General features: G+C 39.1%; 1 protein-coding gene across 1 annotated transcript; it reads right to left on the bottom strand.

Moving 5' to 3' along the window:
- Positions 1-12,025: 12,025 nt before the first annotated feature.
- Positions 12,026-13,174, bottom strand: LOC121443068 (cytochrome c oxidase subunit 5A, mitochondrial-like). Its single transcript, XM_041644752.1, has 2 exons — positions 12,848-13,174; positions 12,026-12,408 (listed from the first exon to the last, which is right to left on the bottom strand). The coding sequence occupies exons 1-2, from the start codon at positions 13,172-13,174 to the stop codon at positions 12,175-12,177; spliced, it is 561 nt and encodes a 186-aa protein (XP_041500686.1). The 3' UTR covers positions 12,026-12,174.
- Positions 13,175-23,614: the final 10,440 nt, after the last annotated feature.

Genomic DNA, 23,614 nt, shown 5'->3' with positions numbered 1-23,614 from the left:
CCTGGCTAAAGAATGAGTAAATGGCTTTTTGCTTTCACTGGATAAGAGTCACAGAACTTGCTCCACAGGACCATTCGGAATTTCCACTTCTAGCTCTGGCCACCCAACTGTTGCTCTGGATTTATCTAAGAAGTACCTTCAGAAACCTTTCCGTTTGGGATGTATTAACATTATCATGTTTAGCTCTGGAAACATAGATCCTCTCTAGGTCTGTTTGGTGGGATCCTAGGAGCCCTACCACAGCATGTCAAAGCCTAGAACTACCCATTTAGTTCCTGCACCATGTTTCCCTGATCCTTTTCCAGAACCCAGGCTGTGTAGAACACATCTACTCTTTTAGGAATAGCTCCCTTTCATTACCTATGCCAAATTTGCAACATAATTTCAACAGAAGTTTGTGTGCCAGCTTCATCCCCACAGTCCCAGGCATAGCTTGGTTTGCAGCTCTTTAGTTTAATTCTCCTTCACCATCCCCCAGAGCCACGCCTACCTGTATCATCTGCACACTCCAAGTGTTGATATGCAGGTCATGCATCAGACTATTCTGGTCATCTTTACCTATTTTCACTGGCCAGTTTTATCCATTTACTCCCAACAGTGTCTGCGACAAAACATTTGCTGTATCATCTTTCCCTGGTCTTGTCTTCAGAAACAGGTCTGCCTGTATCATCTCCACACTGACAAATACTAGTGCAATAAGTTCAGATTATGCACCAGTTTGTATTGGTGCATACATCCCCTGCCAGTACCCATACTCCCTGGTCTAAAGTTCCAACACAGTTAAATGCACAGAACACATACCTGGCTTGCCTAGTTTACTAGTACCATCCCTCCTGACTCCCATACATTGCTCCTTTGTAGCAGATTCTGTGAGATCTTCCCCTGCAGCATCCTCCACTCAGAACTAAGCCTCCTTCAACCGTCTGTCCAGTCCAAGGCCTCTCTGGAATTTCATCTACTATGCATCAAGTTTTCCTGGTGATCTCCACATAACCTCACCTGCTTTTGCCATTCCCACTCTCCCAGAAGAAGCTTCAAGGCAACTGCACCCAAATTTCCTAGTGAGTTCTGCTTGAATCCAGAACTCTTGGATCTCTCTGTATTCCCAGGCCTACTTGCAGTTGCTTTCATTACTCACCAAATTTTCCTTTTGAGTTCTCCTTAAGGTTGACTGCCAGTGCCATCCGTACACTTTGAGATCTTATCTAGTCTTGAGGCTGCAGCACTGACTTTCCTTGGTCAGCTCTGATGGAAACAACACCACCTGGACCATCTCCATAATCCAGATTCTAACATTCTCACTTGCACAGTTCATGAAAATGTTTGCCTGATAATGGTCATCAGAAAGCTTTCCCTAGCATATAACTGCCTCCCTTTCTGATGGGATAAAATAATATGATCAACAACCACTTTGGAGGAAAAGGTTTATATCAGCTTAGACATTCCAACTCCAGTCAGGAACCTCAAGGCAAGATCTGACACTGAGGTCATAGAGGGAAGTTGGTTACTAGTTTTAAATCCATGGCTCACAAAACTTGCTTTTTAAAATATAATTCAATATAACCTGAACAGGTGTGATAGGAAGTCTAATTGGCTGGGCTCTGAAATATCAAACATTAATCAAGAAAATGTTTCACAATCTCCATTACAGGCCAATCAGATAGAAACATATTTTTCAATTAAGTTTACTTTCTTACAGATGACCCTAGTTTCTGTTAAGTTGGCAAATTATTAATCAACCCCACTGAGTACTTACCCTTCACATACGTGCTTCACTGTTAAGCCATAATATTTCCTTTCATGGTTATTCCCTAGGTCTCGGTTAATATTGTGATACATACATACATACATACATACATACATATATATATATATATATTTGTAAAAGCCCTTCAGTTTTAACATATTAAAATACTGAAAAATTTCATGTTCTTTAAAATAATTAAAGACTCTTCAAAAGTCCATAGACTCTTATCTCTTGGCTCCTGTAAGACAAAAATAAAACTAAAACCAAAATCAATATAAATGCACTCTTAGTCTAAAGGTGAAGAATAAGGGAAAAGTTTGAACAAACTAAAGTCTAAAAACACTGTAGAAGGGTAAACCACTTAGTTTTCAATGTATGGGACTCAATCACAACTTTCTGGCCTTCACAGAGATTAGGTAACTCTGGCTCTGTCATCAAAAACCAAAAACGTAATCTCACTGTTGGGTCCAGGTCCACTCTAGACCTGCCACTGCCCTTGGTCATACCCTGTCCTTCCATCTCCACCACACTGGGGTCTAAAATACAAGTAGGTTGTACTTTTTCCAATAGCCTCTCCTCAGGTTTTTACAGGGCTTCTGATCTTACATAATAGTGCCAAGGCTCAGCTTCTATCCATGTCTTCTTTAATCCTTCTTCCTTCACTGCAGGTAAGGTTGCTCCTTCAAAAAAATGGCCTCTTCTGTTGAGAATTCTCTGTTCAGCTCAATGCCCCATTTTATAATTGGGTTGGTTAGCCTTTTACGGTCTAGTTTCTTGAGTTCTTTATATATTTTGGAGATCAGACCTTTGTCAGTTGCGGGGTTGGTGAAGATCTTCTCCCAGTTAGTGGGTTGCCTTTGTGTCTTAGCGACAGTGTCCTTTGCTTTACAGAAGCTTCTCAGTCTCAGGAGGTCCCATTTATTCAATGAGGTCCTTAATGTCTGTGCTGCTGGGGTTCTATGTAAGAAGTGGTCTCCTGTGCCCATGTGTTGTAGAGTACTTCCCACTTTCTCTTCTATCAGGTTCAGTGTGTTCAGACTGATATTGAGGTCTTTAATCCATTTGGACTTGAGTTTTGTGCATGGTGATAGATATGGATCTATTTTCATTCTTCTACAGGTTGACATCCAGTTTTGCCAGCACAATTTGTTGAAGATGCTCTCTGTTTTCCATTGTATACTTTTAGCTCCTTTATCGAAAATCAGGTGTTCATAGGTTTGTGGGTTAATGTCAGGGTCTTCTATTCGATTCCATTGGTCGACTTCTCTGTTTTTATGCCAATACCAAGCTGTTTTCATCACTGTATCTCTGTAGTAGAGTTTGAAGTCAGGGATGGTAATGCCTCCAGACGCTCCTTTGTTGTATAAGAATGTTTTGGCTATCCTGGGTTTTTTGTTTTTCCATATAAAGTTGATTATTGTCTTCTCCAGATCTGTGAAGAATTTTGATGGGATTTTGATGGGGATTGCATTGAATCTATAGATTGCTTTTGGTAGAATTGCCATTTTTACTATGTTGATCCTCCCAATCCAGGAGCAAGGAAGATCTTTCCATTTTCTGGTGTCCTCTTCAATTTCTTTCTTCAAAGACTTAAAGTTCTTGTCAAATAGATCTTTCACATCCTTGGTCAGAGTTACCCCAAGATATTTTATGCTATTTGTGGCTATCGTGAAAGGTGATGCTTCTCTAATTTCCCTCTCTGTTTCCTTATCCTTAGTGTATAGGAAGGCCACTGATTTTTTTGGAGTTGATCTTGTATCCTGCCACATTTCTAAAGGTGTTTATCAGCTGTAGGAGTTCTTTGGTAGAGTTTTTGGGGTCGCTTATGTATACTATCATATCATCTGCAAATAACGAGAGCTTAACTTCTTCTTTTCCGATACGTATGCCCTTGATCCCTTTATGTTGTCTTATTGCTATTGCTAGAACTTGAAGCACTATATTGAAGAGGTATGGAGAGAGTGGACATCCTTGTCGTGTTCCGGATTTTAGTGGGATGGCTTTGAGTTTTTCTCCATTTAATTTAATGTTAGCTGACGGCTTGCTGTAAATAGCTTTAATTATATTTAGGTATGACCCTTGTATTCCTAATCTCTCCAAGACTTTTATCCTAAAGGGATGTTGATTTTTGTCAAATGGTTTTTCAGCATCTAATGAAATGATCATATGGTTTTTTTCTTTCAGTTTATTTATATGATGGATTACATTGATAGATTTTCGTATGTTTAACTAGCCCTGCATCTCTGGGATGAAGCCTACTTGATCATAATGGATAATTTTTCTAATGTGTTCTTGGATTCGGTTTGCCAGTATTTTGTTGAGGATTTTTGCGTTGATTCGCATGAGTGAGATTGGTCTATAATTCTCTTTCTTGGTTGAGTCTTTGTGTGGTTTTGGTATCAGAGTAACTGTAGCTTCATAAAAGGAATTTGGCAATGACTCTTCTGTTTCTATATTGTGAAATACATTAAGGAGTATAGGTATTAGGTCTTCTTGGAAGTTCTGGTAGAATTCCGCATTGAAACCATCTGGTCCTAGGCTTTTTTTGGTAGGGAGGTTTTTGATAACCGCTTCTAATTCTTCGCGACTAACAGGTCTATTTAGATTGTTCACCTGGTCCTGGTTTAACTTTGGTATATGGTATTTATCTAAAAAGATGTCCATTTCTTTTGCATTTTCCAGTTTTGTGGCATACAGGCTTTTGTATTAAGATCAAAAGATTCTCTGAATTTCCTCTGTGTCTGTAGCTATGTCCCCCTTTTCATTTCTGATCTTATTAATTTGTGTGTTCTCTCTCTGCCGTTTGATTAGTTTGGATAGAGGTTTATTTATCTTGTTGATTTTCTCCAAGAACCAACTTTTTGTTTCATTGATTCTTTGGATTGTTTTCTGTGTTTCTATTTTGTTGATTTCAGCCCTCAGTTTGATTATTTCCAGTCTTCTACTCCTCCTTGGTGAGTCTGCTTTTTTTTCTAGAGCATTCAGGTGTGCTGTTAAATCTCCAATGTGTGCTTTCTCCATTTTCTTTAAGTGGGCACTTAGTGCTATGAACTTTCCTCTTAGCAGTGCTTTCATCATGTTCCATAGGTTTGAGTATGTTGTCTCTTTATTTTCATTAAATTCAAGGAAGAATTTAATTTCTTTATTTTTTCCTTGACCCAGGTGTGGTTCAGCAGTTGACTGTTCAGTTTCCATGAGTTTGTCAGCTTTCTGGGGGTAGCCTCATTGTTGAATTCTAAGTTTAATCCACGGTGATCCGATGAAACACATGTAGTCACAAAAATTTTTTTGTATCTGTGGAGGTTTGCTTTGTTACCGAGTATGTGGTCAATTTTTGAGAAGGTTCTATGAGCTACAGAGAATAAGGTATATTTTGTTTTGTTTTGATACTTATACTTGCAAGTGAAATCCTTTTAAATAAATATCAACGACAGGGTTTGAGCCCACTACTGAATTTTCCAAGTCAAGATATTACAAGGTAACATCCATTTTTCCTCAGTCTCTTTTTATGCAAACCATGCATGTCAGTCAGTGTAACCCTTTAACAATTCCAATCTATATCTCCTGGGGGGACATCTGTTTATTATATAGACAAGATATCATGTGAAAGACTTTTGAGATTTCTAGGCCACAAACAAGAACAGAGTAGTAATTTCTTTTACAGATACTGAGTATGAAAGCCCAACCAACTTGAGATCCTGTACAGTACTGAGCATAACTCCTATTCAGTCATTCAGATGCACTGCTGTCAGTCTTCCAGTCAATAACTTCAACCTGGGTTTGACAACACCTTATACATGAACATTAGCTTTACACAAATGAATGATGGTCTCTGTGAACCTCATGAAATATCAACTGGAGCCATTCATGTCTGTGAAGGCCCCACTTGGGTTACAAAGCCTAATCGGAAATCCTTTCTGAGAATTCTCTGAGAAACCAACAGTGGAAGCAAGAAATAAGGCTCCATGATTAGAATCAACTTATTTTGTTTCTTACAAGTGAGATTTTATTTAAAGGAGTGATGTGGCCATAAGATACTACTGACACATACTCCATTCTTGTATTTACAGAATTATTTATATGTATTTGTTAATATATAATTTATGGGGTGATGATTTAGAATCATAACACAGAAAAGACAAGTTCAAATAATGCTCATTAGAAAGTAGCTGCAGTTAAAAGTTACAGCTATGATACAACAATTTGATATTTAACCAATTTGAAAATTTTTGGAATCAAAAGGTTGTAGCATAATATTGTAATTGTCTGGATATTTTGTTTAAATGGAAGGAATTACATTGATCTGTTTTCTAGTAGTAAAACTTTTTTTGTCAGTGAATGAATGTATGTAGTGAGAGGTAACATTGGGCACCATTGTGTATGTGTGTGTATATACACATATATATGTATATATATACATATATATATAATTTTACATACCAATAGCAACAGTTTCCTCCTCCTCCTCACTCTTCCCACCTCTCAACCACCCTACCCCTATACACCCTACAGATAGGGTGAGGTCTCCCATGTGGTGTCAACAAAGCCTGTGCCAACAATTAAGGCTGAACCAAGGTCCTCCTGTACCTAGGTTGAGCAATGTACCCCTCCATAGGAAATGGACTCCAAAGAAATAAATACTCATTCTACTGCTAGGGACCTCACACACTATCCATAACCCACAACTGTCACTACCCACAAGGCTAGCTCCCCAGCTGTCAATCCAGTGTCAGGGAACTCCCACTAGCTCGAGCCCGCTGTTTCTGTGGGTGAACCCATCATGGCCTTGGACCAGGCAACAATTATTATCTCAGTCTGTTCCACTCCAGTACATCTCCATAATCTAAACAAATTTCATCTACCTTTCACACCAATCATATAAGCTAATTTACTTTATACTAAGGACACAAAACTGTGTGAGATAACTTTCAATTTCTGCTACGACAGATCTTCCTACTATGGCTGCTGTTAACTACACATGCAATTGAAAGAGTCACCTTATCAATGTAATAGATTGAAGAACACATAGACATTGTTCGTATTATCCCCATGTTATATCTCCAGAATGGAGCCCAAACCACCAATGTTACTTTGGTGGCCTGCTACCCTACCTTGATGTCCTTTGTTTATAGCTAGTATCCACTTATGAGTGAATACATACTATATTCATGATTTTGGGTCTGGGTTACCTCACTCAGTTAGGGTTTCCTAACTCCATCCATTTGCATGCAAAATTCAAGATTTCATTTTTTTAACTGCTGAGTAGTAATCTAATGTTTAGATGTGCCACATTTTCTGTATCCATTCTTTGGCTGAGAATCATATAGGCTGTTTAAAGGAACTGGCTATTACAAATAATGCTGCTATGAATATAATTGTACAAATGCTTTTGTAGTATGATTGAGCATATTTTGGGTATATTCCCAAGACTAGTATTGCAGGATCCTGAGGTAGGTTGAATCCCAATTGTCTGAGAAATATCATACTGATTTCCAAAGTGGTTGTACAAGTTTGCATTCCCAGCAGCAGTGGATGAGTGTTCCCCTGACTCCACAATCTTTCTGCCATTAGCTATCATTGGTATTTTGATCTTAGCCATTCTGACAGGTGTAAGATGGTATCTCACAGTTGTTTTGATTTGCATTTCCCTGATGGTTAAGGATGTTTAACATTTCCTCAAGTGTCTTTGGCCATTTGATATTTTTCTGTTGAGAATTCCCTGTTGACTTCTGCACCCCATTTTTAATTGGGTTATTTGGAATTTTGATGTCTAATTTCATAAGTTCTTTATAAATTTTGGAGATCAGTCCTATGTCTGATGTGTATTTCATGAAGATCTTTTCCTATTCAGTAGGCTTCCTTTTTGTCTTATTGACTGTGTGCTTTTTCTCAGTATCAGGAGATCCAATTTATTTATTGTTGCTCTCAGTATCTGTGCTACCGAGGATGTATTTTTGAAGTCATTTCCTGTGCCAATGCATTGAAAAGTGCATTCCACTTTATCTTCTGTCAGGTTCAGTGTGGTAGTTTTTCAGGTCTTTAACCATTTGGTCTTGAGTTTTTTGCATGATGATTTTATGATGTGTTCTTTGATTAGGTTTGCCAGTGTTTTATTGAGTATTTTTGCATCTATACTCATTAGTAAGATTGGTATGTAATTTTCTTTCTTGGTTGAGTGTTCCTTGTAGGTTTGGTATCAAGTTAACTGCAGCCTTATAAAAAAAGTTTGGCAATGTCCCTTCTATTTCTATTATGTGGAATGCTTTGAGGTGTATAAGTATTAGGTAATTTTGGATGTTCTGGTAGAATTCTGCACTAAATCCATTTGGCCAGGGGCTTTTTTGGGTTGGGAGGTTTTTGATGATAGCTTCTATTTCCTTGAATTTTATAGGTCTACTTAAATTGAGCACCTGGTCTTGATTTAATTTTAGTATATGATATCTATCTAATAATTGTTCATTTCTTTACATTTTCCAGTTTTGTGGAGTACAGGTATTTATAATATGACCTAATGATTCTCTGAATTTCCTTTGAGTTGCCCTTTTCATTTCTGATTTTGTTAATTTGAATGTTGTCTCTTTCTTCTTTTTGATTAGTTTGGATAAGTGTCTATCAATCTTGTTGATTTTATCAAAGAACCAGGTCTTGAGTAGATGTGCTGTAGATACTAAGAGACCATGGTTGCAAGTCCAGACTACTATAGCCATCAAAGCTCTCAATCACTATCATTGAAGGAAAAAATATTCCATAACAAACCTGATTTAAGTAATATGTATCCACAAACCCAGTGCTACAGAAAATACTTGAAAGAAAACCCCAACCCAAGGAAGCTAACTGTACCCACAAAAATACAGGAAACTGATATATTTGATGTAGGTCTTTCTATCTGGTGTTTCATTGGCTAATTAATAAAGAAAACTGCTTGGCCTGATAGGTCAGAATATAGGTGGGAGGAGTAGACAGAACAGAATGCTGAGAAGAAGGGAAGTGAGGTCAGACGCAATGGAGCCAGCCGCCAGGTCAAACATGTTGAATCTTTCCCAGTGAGACACCACCTCATGGTGCTACACAGATTATTAAAAATGGGTTAAGCAAGATATGAGAGTTAGCCAAGAAGAGGTTAGATATAATGGGCCAGGCAGTATTTAAATGAATACAATTTGTGTGTTGTTATTTAGGGTAAAGGTAGCCAGTGGCTGGGTGCTGGGTGGTGGGAAGTGGCCTGCAGCTCATCACTACATATATTTCCACTAGCAATACCCCCAACAAAGAAAACACACAACCACTATCACAAATAATAACAGGAATTTACATCTATTGGTGACTAATATCAATAAATTCACTTTGCCTATAGACAGATACAGGATAAGAGAATGGATATGAAAACAGGATCCAGCCTTCTTTGTAAAAGAAACACATCTCAACTTCAAAGATGGACGTTATCTCTGAGAAAAGGAGTGGGAAAATGTTTTCCCAAAAAATAGACATAAGAATCAAGTAGGTGTAGCTACCTTAATATCTAACAAAATAGATATCTAACTGAAATCAATCAGAAGACTTGGAGAACACTTTATACTCATAACAGAAACAATCTATGAAGATAAAGTTTCAATCCCAGACACCTATACCCCAAATACAAGAACACCAACATATGTAAAAGAAACACTACTAAAAGTTAAACAACACATCAAACCCCACACACAAATAGTAGGAAAATTCAACTCTTCACACTTGCCATTGAACAGGTCTACAAGACATAAACTTAACAGAGAAATAAGAGAACAAAGAGATGTCATGATACAAAAAGACTTAAGAGAATATTCAACCCAAACACAAAAGCATATACCTTCTTCTCAGCACCTCGTGGAACCTTATATAAAATGGACCACATACTCAGTAACAAAATAAACCTCAATAGATACAGCACCCCAAAAACTCTACCAAGGAACTCCTACAGCTGATAAACACCTTTAGTAATGTGGCAAGACACAAGATCAACTCCAAAAAATCAGTTGCCTGTAGTGAAGAGGTGAGGAGGACTGCTTTTTGTCCCGCCCAGCTCCCGCATGGCTAGCTTGTCCCCAGAATAAATACACAGAAACTGTATTCAGTTAAACAATTATTTATAGCCTCTTATTGGCTAACTCTCACATCTTGATTAACCCATTTCTAGTAATCTGTGTACTACCATGATGTGGTGGCTTACTGGGAAAATTCTAACCACCATCCATCTTGGGTAGGAGAAGCATGGCATCTGCCTGACTCTGCTTCTTTCTCCCAGCATTCTGTTCTGTCTACTCCACCTATCTAAGCTGCTGTCCTATCAAAGGCCAAGGCAGTCTCATTATTTGACCAATGAAAGTAACACATACACAGAAGACCAACTTACATCAGTTGCCTTCCTATATACAAAGGATAAAGAAGCAGAGAGGGAAATCCGAGAAGCATCACCTTTCACGACAGCCACAAATAGCATAAAATATCTTGGAGTAACTCTAAGGAAGAAGGTGAAGGATCTATTTGACAAGAACTTTAAGGTTTTGAAGAAAGAAATTGAAGATGATACCAGAAAATGGAAGGATCTCCCTTGCTCTTGGATTGGGAGGATCAAAATAGTAAAAATGGCAATTCTACCAAAAGCAATCTATAGAATCAATGAATCCCTATCAAAATCCCAACTAAATTCTTCACAGATCTTGAGAGAACAATAATCAACTTTAGATGGAAAAACAAAAAATTCAGAATAGCCAAAACAATTCTATACAATAAAAGTACTTACAGAGGTATTACCATCCTTGACTTCAAACTCTATTACACAGCTACAGTAATGAAAACACTCTGGTATTGGCATAAAAACAGAGATGTTGATAAATGGAATTGAATTGAAGACCCAGATATTAACCCACAAACCTATGAACACCTGATTTTCAACAAAGTAGCTAAATTTATACAATGGAAGAAAGAAAGCATCTTTAACAAATTGTATTGGCATAACTGAATGTCAACCTCTAGAAGAATAAAAATAGATCCATATCTATCACCATGCACAAAACTCAAGTCCAAATGGATTAAAGACATCAATATTAATTGGAACACAGTGAACCTGATAGAAGAGAAAGTGGGAAGTACTCTACAACACATGGTCACAGGAGACCACTTCCTATGCATAATCTCAGTAGCACAGACAATAAGAGCAACAATGAATAAATGGACCTTCTGAAATGGAGAAGCTTCTGTAATGCAAAGGACACTGACATTAAGACAAAAAAGGCAACCTAGTGAATGGGAGAAGATCTTCAACAACCCCACATCAGACAAAGGACTGATCTCCAAAATATATAAAGAACTCAAGAAACTAGACATTAAAACTCTAATTAACCCAATTAAAAATGGGGTACTGAACTGAACAGAGAATTCTCAACAAAAGAAGTTCAAATGGCTAAAAGATACTTAAGGTCATGCTCAATCTCCTTAGTGATCAGGGAAATGCAAATATAAACAAATTTGAGATACCATTTTATACCTGACAGAATGGCTAAAATCAAGAACACCAATGATAGCCTATGCTTGAGAGGTTGTGGAGTAACGGGAACACTCATCCATTGTTGGTGGGAATGCAAACTTGTGCAACCACTTTGGAAATCAGTGTTGTGGTTTCTCAGGAAACTGGGAGTCAACCTACCTCAGAATCCAGAAATGCCACTCTTGGGAATATACCCAAGAGATGCCCAATCATACTACAAAAGCATTTGTTCAACTATGTTCATAGCAGCACTATTTGTAATAGCCAGAACCTGGAAACAACCTACGTGCCCGTCAATAGAAGAATGGATAAAGAAGGTGTGGCATATATACATTTTAGAGTTGTACTCAGCAGTAAAAAAAAAACCCGACATCTTGAATTTTGCATGCAAATGGATGGAAAGAGAGAACACTTTACTGAGTGAGATAACCCAGACCCAAAAAGAGTAATATGGTATGTACTCACTCATAAGTGGATTCTAGCCATAAACAAAGGACATTGAGCCTATAGTTCATGATCCTAGAGATGCTAAATAAGAAGGTGAACCTAAAGAAAAACATAGAGTTATCTTCCTGGATATTGGAATTTGACAAGATCGCAGGGCAAAAGTTGGGAGCAGGGGGGTGGGTAGGTTGGGGGAAGGGGAGAGAGAAGGGAGAAGGAGATGATGGGGGAAAGCTTGGGGGAATAGGATGGTTGAGATGGAGGAAGGGTCGATATGGGAGCAGGGAAGAAGATATCCTTTTTTTTTTCAGTTCAAACTCATTTCCCTTTATTAAAGTCCAAGTTACTATTACATGGTTTGATACTCAAAGGAAAATTTGTTCAAATAAAACATTTCCAGGCAACTATTTTAATCAAGTAGCAATAGCACTAAGTCCTTGGGAAGCCCATAAACGGGAGTTTACACTTTGTCGAGGCCCAGTTCCTCTGGAGTGGAAATTCCCAGTTCATTTAAAGTTGGTCTAAGTTCCTGGATGATATAGGGATAGATTTCCTTATGAGGTCCTGTTTTGTCCTTAACAACCTCCAAGATGCGAACAGCACTAGCAAAATCATTTAACTGTCTACATGCACGCAAAGCAGCATCAATGATTTTGGGCTCAGGAACCAAATCATAACCAACAAGTGTGTTCATCTATAGTAAATAGGGGTGGTGGGGCTGTGTCCCCAGCACCCCGGCTGCCTGGCTAGCTTATGCCCGAAATAACAACACACAAACTGTATTCATTTAATCACTGCTTGGCCCATTTCTATCTAGCCTCTTCTAGGCTAATTCTCACATATTAATTTAGCCCATTTCTAATCATCTGTGTTGCGCCCCTAGGTGCACTTACCAGGAAGATTCTAGCCTATGTCCATCCTGGGTCGGAGCTTCATGGCATGTGTCTGCCCAGGAGCCGGGAGCATGGCATCTCTGCTGAGGCGTCTGCTCCCAAGAAGAGAGCTGTGGAGTCTGAGCTCACTTCCTCTTCCTCCCAGCATTCTGTTCTGTTTACTCCTCCCACCTATCTTCTAACCAATGAGGGCCAAGCAGTTTCTTTTTATTTAACCAATGACCTTCCTCCATCATTTATCCCTTTACGCAATTCCCAGGCATCGATGTCTGGCTTGTTGAAGTATGTCACCCAGCGAGCATCAAACTCCTCATCTGTCTCATGTGATCCATGAGAATAGCAGCGAATGGACTGGACAGCGGCGGCAGGGCTGGGGGCCAAGACAGGGTACAGAAAGTCTCGGGTGGCCACGGCTGCAGTACAGCGACGAAGGGCAGCGGCAAGAATGACGGCAACCGCAGCGCACTGACTGAGGCTGAAGAGAAGCCGGTGTGAGCTCGCGGGCGGCTCAGCAGCTCGTGGGGGCCCAGACTCACCGGAAGAAGATATCTTATCTAAGGGAGCCATTTTACGGTTGGCAAGAGACTTGGCACAACAAGGGTTTCCTGGTGTCCAAGAGACCATGGATGTTTGGATGCTGGCAGAATAAAAAATAACTGTCCTATAAGGATCATCAAGAAAGACGAGCATGACTCATAAGTACAGGTGATTTATATACACACACACACACATATATATATATATATATATATATATATACATATATACATTAAATGGGTGTAAATATATGTGTGTGTATATATATATATATATAAAACTGGGTTTGGATTTAGACACTGGCTCTGTTACTCTCTAAATCAAAGCATGTTGTTAAACTAAAAATTCAGAGTTTCAATCTCATATCAGCAGCCATGACTTGGGAAAAACATAAAAAAGAGTTTAGAAAAAAAATTACAACTTCACCTTGTTGATATGATGTCATGATGTTGATAGCACTACTTTAAGACCTGTTTTGGGTACCGGCTGTTCAAGATGGTTCCAAATTAGTTAGCTGAAATGGTGCCTTTTTTTTTACAATGTTCTGGCCAGACTTTCAAATAGGAACCTCAGAAAAATCCTACCAAATACTCAGAGACTAGTTGCAATTATGCCAGACAGTAATCTTGTAACTTAAGCATCATTTTCACTCCCATGACAGCTAGAATTAATTCAAGAAGATAACGTCCCCTCTCTCAACAAAGTTTGTCCTCAGAGTTAGGGACATCTTTTAGGGGTTGATTATAATTGGTATAGGGTTGGGGGTTGGTGGGAAATTTAGTAGGCTCAGGGATCTCTTTGGGGAAAAATGAATTTTAGATGGGATAATAGATTAGTGTGAGCTTACACAAATAATAAAAGTGAGTAATAGAGTGAATACTTGTGAGTTATTATTCATAAGCAATTTACATTGGTTAGATTCTTGTATATTGATACAAAGTTAAATTATATTGAATATTATATGCATGCATGCTTCTACCTCTGCTTAAAACACCTTTATATATTGATATATATTTATCATATTGCAATGTACATTTCTCTGATCAAGATGCTTATACACTGCTTACATTTTGAGGTCATTGTCCTCATTTATTGCCCAGTTGTTTATTGTCTTAAAGATATACAGGTATTAAGAATTATAAATCAATAGTCATCTATGTTTGTTATACTTAATAGTTAGACAAATCAGGTTCTTTAGATACATACAGATTATATTCTGCATAGATAGATAATCTTTAACCACTTTAAAGAGCTGTAGAATATGGCATTTAAATAACTTAGGGTTCTGTTGAAGTGAGACCTGATTGCTCCTGGAAGCACTGATCTATTCCTGAGAGAATGTTGAACAACAAAGACACTCCACTCGGAGTTTGTTTTTTTCTTGGCAAAACTGGCCTTTGAGCAAGGAACTGCCCATGCAACAACCAATGACAAGATACACGGTATCCAGAAATGGATAAGCAGGACAGTCAAATCTTGCCAAGACAGAGTAAGATGGTTTTGAAAAAAATTCCTGACTCTGAAAATGGTCTGTCAGTTACTCTAGGCCATAGCCAAAGTTGGTTGCTTCAACATTGCAAATAAGATCATGGGCGATTGCCCAGGTAGTCAGTTGTCTCTGTCATTAGTTGCACATTTTGGAAGTTGCTTGATTACACTTCCTGCTTACTCAAGTAATATTATATCCTTTTTCGGATCTTTGATGAGGTTGAAGACTAGATAATTGTAGTTACTTTCCTTTCATAACTTGGTCAAGTTATTTATTATACAAGACTTAAACTCATTAGGATAAGATAATTATTGAATATATTTGTTCTTATTGTAAATAATTTTATATTAGGTGTAGAACTCTCTTATTTAAACAAAAGGGGGAGGTGTTTTAGCAAATCCTACAGTCAGTAGTTACCCTGCTCACTGGGGCATGGCCTCTTACACTATTTATGCTGCTGTAGAGCATGGGACCTGCCTCTTTTCCAGCTGCAGGATTTGGTTTCTGATCTTCTTTCCAGGGGAGGATTCTTTTTTTTTTGAATATTAAAATAAAATATGTGATGATTTTATTTACATAATCAAACTTTGCCAACATCTGATTTTGAAGAAGGAAGGTAGAAAAATATCAAGGACTCATTCTAAGACAAGTGTTGTGCTTGGTTTTTTTTCTTCCTTTTCTTTTTTTATTGAGAAAAGGAGAAAAAAAAACAAGTTTCCACCTCCTCCCAGCCTCCCATTTCCCTCCCCCTCCTCCCATCCTACGCCCCATCCTCCCACCCTTCTCCCCCTCCCCCCACTCCTTCCCCCCTCCCTCTCCAGTCCAAAGAGCAGTCAGGGTTTTCTGCCCTGTGGTAAGACCTAGGACCTGCCCCCTCCGTAAATATTTAGGAAGGTGAACATCCAAACTGGCTAGGCTCCCACAAAGCCATCACATTACGTAGGATCAAACCCCCATGCCATTGTCCTTTGCGTCTCATCAGCCCTCATTGCTCGCCATGTTCAGAGAGTCCGGTTTTATCCCATGCTTTTTCAGTCACAGTCCAGCTGGTCTTGGTGAGCTCTCAGTAGATCAGCTCCACTGTCTCAGTGGGTGGGTGCATCCCTCGTGGTCCCGACTTCTTTGCTCATGTTCTCCCTCCTTCTGCTCCTCATTGGACCTTGGGAGCTCAGTCCAGTGCTCCAGTGTGGGTCTCTGTCTCTATCTCCATCCATTACCAGATGAAGGTTCTATGATGATATGAAAGATATTCGTCAGTACTGCTCTAGGATAGGGTCATTTCAGGTTCCCTATCCTCAACTGCCCAAGGAACTAACTGGGGACCTCAGCTTGGGCACCTGGGAGCCCCTCTAGGGTCAGGTCTCTTGCCAACCCTAAAGTGGCTCCCTTAACTAAGAATTGTGGTTCCGTGCTCCCCTGTCCAACCTTCCTTTATCCCAATCCTCCTGTTTTCCCAAGGCCTGACCTCCTTCCCTTCTAACTTTTCTCTCCCCATCTCTCCTTACCCCCATCCCACCCCACCCCCAAGATCCCAATTTTCTCCCCGGCAATTTTGTCTACTTCCCTTAGCCAAGAGGATAACTATATGTTTTTCCTTGGGTTCCCCTTCTTACTTAGCTTCTTTAGATTCACCTATTGTAGACTCCGTGACCCTTATTTATGGCTAGAAACCAATTATGAGTGAGTACATCCCATATTCATCTTTTTGGGTCTGGGATACCTCACTCAGGATAGTGTTTTCTATTTCCATCCATTTGCATGCAAAGTTCGAGAAGTCATTGTTTTTTACCGCAGCATAGTACTCTAATGTGTAGATATTCCATACTTTCTTCATCCATTCTTCCATTGAAGGGCATCTAGGTTGTTTCCAGGTTCTGGCTATTACAAATAATACTGCTATGAACATAGTTGAACAAATGCTTTTGTCATTTGATAGAGCATCTCTTGGGCATATTCCCAAGAGTGGTATTGCTGGGTCCAGGGGTAGGTTGATCCCGAATTTCCTGAGAAACCGAAACACTGACTTCCATAGTGGTTGCACAAGATTGCATTCCCACCAGCAATGGATGAGGGTACCCCTTCCTCCACAGCCTCTCCAGCAAAGGTTATCATTGGTGTTTTTGACTTTAGCCATTCTGACAGGTGTAAGATGATATCTCAAAGTTGTTTTGATTTGCATTTCCCTGATTGCTAAGGAAGTTGAGCATGACCTTAAGTGTCTTTTGGTCATTTGAACTTCTTCTGTTGAGAATTCTCTGTTCAGATCAGTGCCCCATTTTTTATTGGGTTAATTAGCATTTTAAAGTCTAGTTTCTTGAGTTCTCTATATATTTTGGAGATCAGACCTTTGTCTGTTGCGGGGTTGGTGAAGATCTTCTCCCAGTCAGTAGGTTGCCTTTTTGTCTTAGTGACAGTGTCCTTTGCTTTGCAGAAGCTCCTCAGTTTTAGTAGTTCCCATTTATTCAATGTTGCCCTTAATGTCTGTGCTTCTGGGGTTATACATAGGAAGCGATCTCCTGTGCCCATCTGTTGTAGGGTATTTCCCACTTTCTCTTCTATCCTTTTCAGTGTGTTTGGGCTGATATTGAGGTCTTTAATCCATTTGGACTTGAGTTTTGTGCACGGTGAAAGATGTGGGTCTATTTTCATTCTTCTACAGGTTGACATCCAGTTATGCCAGCACCATTTGTTGAAGATGCTTTCTTTCTTCCATTGTATACTTTTAGCTCCTTTATCAAAAATGAGGTGTTCATAGGTTTGTGGGTTAAAATCCGGGTCTTCTATACGATTCCATTGGTCGACTTCTCTGTTTTTATGCCAGTACCACACTGTTTTCATTACTGTAGCTCTGTAATAGAGTTCCAGGGGAGGATTCTTATTTGTGAGTCTATCCCTAAATAAATAATCATCTATCTCTCAATTCTGAGCTAGTGTGGGATTTTTTAAGTGTCCTTCTTCATCCTCTGAGTCAGGAAAACCTCTCTTAAAAGAGCTCCGGTATGCTGCAAGCAAACAGCAAGAAGCTGTGTTAAACTCTGCATCTTTGTGTCTAGAAGTCCTTTTCAAGCTTTCTTAGGTTTTTAAGTGGATTTTAGTTGGCCACATAGGTGCCAATTTGTTTGAGGAGGCTGCTTGTTTTACCTGGCCACCCTGAACTGAAATAATCACAGAGAAACTCTATCACTTAAATCACTGCTTGGCCCATTAGCTCTAGCTTATTATTGACTAACACATCTTAATTTAATTTCTTTTTTTTATTTTTTGATTTGGTAATTTGTTTTTTTTTTATTTTTTACAATTATTTATTTATTAAGGATTTCTGCCTCGTCCCCACAACCGCTTCCCATTTCCCTCCCCCTCCCCCGATTAAGTCCCCCCCTCATCTGCTCAAAGAGCAATCAGGGTTCCCTGACCTGTGGGAAGCCCAAGGACTGCCCACCTCTATCCACGTCTCGTAAGGTGAGCATTCAAACTGCCTAGGCTCCCACAAAGCCAGTACATGCAGTAGGATCAAAAACCCACTGCAATTGTTCTTGAATTCTCAGTATTCCTCATTGTCCGCTATGTTCAGCTAGTCCGGATTTATCCCATGCTTTTTTCAGACCTAGGCCAGCTGGCCGTGGTGAGATCCCAATAGAACATCCCCATTGTCTTAGTGTGTGGGTGCACCCCTCATGGTCCTGAGTTCCTTGCTCGTGCTCCGTCTCCTTCTGCTCCTGATTTGGACCTTGAGATTTCTGTCCGGTGCGCCCGTGTGGGTCTCTGTCTCTGTGTCCTTTCATGGCCTGATGAAGGTTAATATTCCTGAGGATGCCTATGTGTTTGTCTTTGGATTCACCTTATTTAGCTTCTCTAGGAACATGAATTATAGGCTCAATGTCCTTTATTTATGGCTAGAAACCAAATATGAGTGAGTACATCCCATGTTCCTCTTTTTGGGTCTGGCTTACCTCACTCAGGATAGTGTTTTCTATTTCCATCCATTTGTATGCAAAATTCAAGAAGTCCTTGTTTTTTACTGCTGAGTTATACTCTAATATGTATATATTCCATACTTTCTTCATCCATTCTTCCGTTGAAGGGCATCTAGGTTGTTTCCAGGTTCTGCCTATTACAAACAATGCTGCCATGAACATAGTTGAGCATATACTTTTGTTGTATGATAGGGCCTCTCTTGGGTATATTCCCAAGAGTGGTATTGCTGGATCCAGGGGTAGGTTGATCCCGAATTTCCTGAGAAACCGAAACACTGCTTTCCAGAGTGGTTGCACAAGTTTGCATTCCCACCAGCAATGGGTGAGTGTACCCCTTTCTCCACAACCTCTCCAGCAAAGGCTAACATTGGTGTTTTTTATTTTAGCCCTTCTGACAGGTGTAAGGTGGTATCTTAAAGTTGTCTTGATTTGCATTTCCCTGATCGCTAAGGAAGTTGAGCATGACCTTAAGTGTCTTTTGGCCATTTGAAGTTCTTCTGTTGAGAATTCTCTGTTCAGATCAGTGCCCCATTTTATAATTGGGTTGATTAGCCTTTTACGGTCTAGTTTCTTGAGTTCTTTATATATTTTGGAGATCAAACCTTTGTCAGTTGCAGGGTTGGTGAAGATCTTCTCCCAGTCAGTGGGTTGTCTTTTTGTCTTAGTGACAGTGTCCTTTGCTTTACAGAAGCTTCTCAGCCTCAGGAAGTCCCATTTATTCAATGATGCCCTTAGTGTCTGTGCTGCTGGGGTTATACATAGGAAGTGGTCTCCTGTGCCCATGTGCTGTAGAGTACTTCCCACTTTCTCTTCTATCAGGTTCAGTGTGTTCGGACTGATATTGAGGTCTTTAATCCATTTGGATTTGAGTTTTGTGCATGGTGATAGATATGGATCTATTTTCATTCTTCTCTCTTTTTTCCATTGTATACTTTTATCTCCTTTATCGAAGATCAGGTGTTCATAGGTTTGTGGGTTAATGTCAGGGTCTTCTATTCGATTCCATTGGCTGACTTCTCTGTTTTTATGCCAGTACCACACTGTTTTCATTACTGTAGCTCTGTAATAGAGTTTGAAGTCAGGGATGGTAATGCCTCCAGAAGATCCTTTATTGTATAGGATTGTTTTGGCTATCCTGGGTTTTTTGTTTTTCCATATAAAGTTGATTATTGTCTTCTCCAGATCTGTGAAGAATTTTGATGGGATTTTGATGGGGATTGCATTGAATCTATAGATTGCTTTTGGTAGAATTGCCATTTTTACTATGTTGGTCCTCCCAATCCAGGAGCAAGGGAGGTCTTTCCATTTTCTGGTGTCTTCTTCAATTTCTTTCTTCAAAGACTTATAGTTTTTGTCAAGTAGATCTTTCACTTCCTTGGTCAGGGTTACCCCAAGGTATTTTAAGCTATTTGTGGCTATCGTGAAAGGTGATGCTTCTCTGATTTCCCTCTCTGCTTCCTTATCCTTGGTGTATAGGAAGGCAACTGATTTTTTGGAGTTGATCTTGTATCCTGCCACGTTACTAAAGCTGTTTATCAGCTGTAGGAGTTCTTTGGTAGAATTTTTGGGGTCGCTTATGTACACTATCATATCATCTGCAAATAACGGAAGCTTAACTTCTTCCTTTCCAATACGAATCCCCTTGATCTCCTTATGTTGTCTTATTGCTATTGCTAGAATTTCAAGCACTATATAGAAGAGGTATGGCGAGAGTGGACATCCTTGTCGTGTTCCTGATTTTAGTGGGATGGCTTTGAGTTTTTCTCCGTTTAATTTAATGTTAGCTGTTGGCTTGCTGTAAATAGCTTTTATTATATTTAGGTAGGACCCTTGTATCCCTATTCTCTCCAAGACCTTTATCATAAAGGGGTGTTGAATTTTGTCGAATGCTTTTTCAGCATCTAGTGAAATGATCATATGGTTTTTTTTCTTTCAGTTTATTTATATGGTGGATTACATTGATAGATTTGCGTATGTTGAACCAGCCCTGCATCTCTGGGATGAAGCCTACTTGATCATAATGGATAATTTTTCTTATGTGTTCTTGGATTCGGTTTGCCAGTATTTTATTGAAAATTTTTGCGTCGATGTTCATGAGTGAGATCGGTCTGTAATTCTCTTTCTTGGTTGGGTCTTTTTGTGGTTTTGGTATCAGGGTAACTGTAGCTTCATAAAAGGAATTTGGCAATGACTCTTCTGATTCTATATTCTGAAATACATTAAGGAGTATAGGAATTAGTTCTTCTTGGAAGTTCTGGTAGAATTCTGCATTGAAACCATCTGGTCCTGGGCTTTTTTTCGAAGGGAGATTTTTGATAACCATTTCTAATTCTTCGTGAGAAACCGGTCTATTTAGATCATTCACCTGGTCTTGGTTTAGCTTTGGTATATGATACTTATTTAAAAAAATGTCCATTTCTTTTGTATTTTCCAGTTTTGTGGCATACAGGCTTTTGTAGTAAGATCTAATGATTCTCTGAATTTCCTCTGTGTCTGTGGTTATGTCCCCCTTTTCATTTCTGATCTTATTTATTTGCGTGTTCTCTCTCTGTCGTTTAATTAGTTTGGATAGGGGTTTGTCGATCTTGTTGATTTTCTCCAAGAACCAGCTTTTTGTTTCTTTGATTCTTTGGACTGTTTTCTGGGTTTCTATTTTGTTGATTTCAGCCCTCAGTTTTATTATTTCCAGTCTTCTACTTCTCCTGGGCGCATCTGCTTCTTTTTTTTCTAGAGCTTTCAGGTGTGTTTTTAAGTCCCCAATGTATGCATTCTCCGTTTTCTTTAAGTGGGCACTTAGTGCTATGAACTTTCCTCTTAGCACTGCTTTCATTGTGTCCCATAGGTTTGAGTATGTTGTCCCTTTATTTTCATTAAATTCAAGGAAGACTTTAATTTCTTTCTTGATTTCTTCCTTGACCCAGGTGTGGTTCAGTAGTTGACTATTCAGTTTCCATGAGTTTGTCGGTTTTGGGGGGGCAGCGTGGTTGTTGCCTTCTAACTTTAATCCGTGATGATCTGATAAGACACAGGTGGACACTGATATTTTTTTGTATCTGTGGAGGTTTCCTTTGTTTCCGAGTATGTGGTCAATTTTTGAGAAGGTTCCATGAGCTGCAGAGAAGAAGGTATATTCTTTCCTATTTGGGTGGAATGTTCTATAGATGTCTGTTAAGTCCATTTGCTTCATTACCTCCAATAATTCTCTTAATTCTCTATTAGGTTTCTGTCTGATTGACCTGTCCCTTGGAGAGAGAGGTGTGTTGAAGTCTCCTACTACTAGTGTGTGTGGTTTGATGTCTGCCTTGAGTTCTAGTAATATTTCTTTTACATAAGTAGGTGATTTTATATTGGGGGCGTATATATTCAGGATTGAGACGTCCTCCTGATGAAATGTTCCTGTTATGAGTATAAAGTGACCGTCTCGGTCTCTTCTGATTGATTTTAGTTTGAAGTCAGTTTTGTTAGAAATTAGTATGGCCACACCTGCTTTTTTCTTAGGACCATTTGCTTGAAACACCTTTTCCCAACCCTTTACTCTGAGTAGGTGCCTGTCTTTGTGATTGAGATGTGTTTCTTGCAAACAGCAGAATGTTGGATCCTGTTTTCATATCCAATCTTTTAGCCTGTGCCTTTTTATAGGTGAATTGAGCCCATTAATATTAAGTGATATTAATGACCAGTGGTTGTTTACTCCGGTTATTCTTATTGCTTTTGGTAGTAGAGATTGTGTGTCTCCCTTCTTTGAGATGTGCTCGTGAAGGGTCATTAGATGCCTGGGTTATTGTAGGCAGTGTTGGCAGTGTTGGATTCCTTGGGTTGCGATTTTCCTTCTATTACTTTCTGTAGGGCTGGATTTGTGGCTACGTATTGTTTAAATTTGTTCTTATCCTGGAATGTCTTGTTTTCTCCGTTGATAGTGAACGATAGCTTGGCTGGGTATAGTAGTTTGGGTTTGCATCCATGGTCTCTTAGCTTCTGCAGAACCTCTATCCAGGACCTTCTGGCTTTCATAGTTTCCATCGAGAAGTCAGGTGTAAGTCTGATCGGTTTACCTTTATAAGTTACTTGCCCTTTTTCTTTTGCAGCTCTTAATATTCTTTCTTTAACCTGTATATTTTGTGTTTTGATTATTATATGGCGAGGAGATGTTTTTCTTTGATCCAGTCTGTTTGGTGTTCTGTATGCTTCTTGAATATTTAAATGAATATCTTTCTTTAAGTTGGGAAAGTTTTCTTCCATAATTTTGTTGAAAATATTTTCTGGGCCTTTTTGAGCTGTGACTCTTCTCCTTCTTCTATTCCTATTATTCTTAGGTTTGGTTTTTTTATTGTGTCCCATAGTTCCTGAATGTTTTGTGTTGAGAATTTGTTGGCTTTGCTGTTTTCTTTGATCTGGTCGTTTATTTTCTCTATGGTGTCCTCAGCATCTGAGAGTCTTTCTTCTAGCTCTTGTATTCTATTGATTATGCTTATTTCTGTAGACTCTGCTCGTTGGCCTAGATTTTCCATATCCAGCTGGTCCTCAGTTTGTATTTTCTTCTTTGCCTTCATTTCAGTTTTCAATTCTTGAACTGTTTCCATTACCTGTTTGATGGTTTTTTCTTGGTTTCTCAGGGTATCATGTACATATTTACTCATTTCTTCAAACTTTTTGTTATACTTCTCATCCATTTCTATAAGGGCATTTTTTACATGTTGTTTAAGGGACTCTATTATCTTCATAAAGTCGATTATTTCCACTTCTTCTGTGTTAGGTTGTTCAAATACTTCTGTTGTAAGATCATTGGGTTCTGATGTTTTCATGTTGTTTTTCGGATTATTGGGTGAGTTCTTGCCTTGGCGCCTGCCTATCTCCTCCTATTGATCCTATCCAATGGGTCCTTTAGAAACCGGATCAGGTTTCCCTGCTGGCCAAGGGCTCCGCTTACAAAATGCCCTCACTCTCTTTCGTGGTTCCTGCTGCAGGCCAAGAACCCTCTCACCCCTCCGAAGGATCTTCAGGACAGGA

This window comes from Microtus oregoni, unplaced genomic scaffold, assembly GCF_018167655.1.
Source record: "Microtus oregoni isolate MIOR12 unplaced genomic scaffold, Mior012 000099F_ref0000060, whole genome shotgun sequence".
Taxonomy (NCBI): Eukaryota; Metazoa; Chordata; class Mammalia; order Rodentia; family Cricetidae; genus Microtus; species Microtus oregoni.
Note: the sequence above shows the minus strand (reverse complement) of the source record. Positions and strands in the feature narration are given on the sequence as shown.

Bases quoted from the DNA above. Each gene is read 5' to 3' on its own strand.
- LOC121443068 (XM_041644752.1), bottom strand. From the start codon at position 13,174: ATGGCTCCCTTAGATAAGATATCTTCTTCCGGTGAGTCTGGGCCCCCA. The intron at 12,409-12,847 runs ATAAATGATGGA...TATTTACTATAG, and splicing joins CCTGGGAATTGCGTAAAGGG to ATGAACACACTTGTTGGTTA.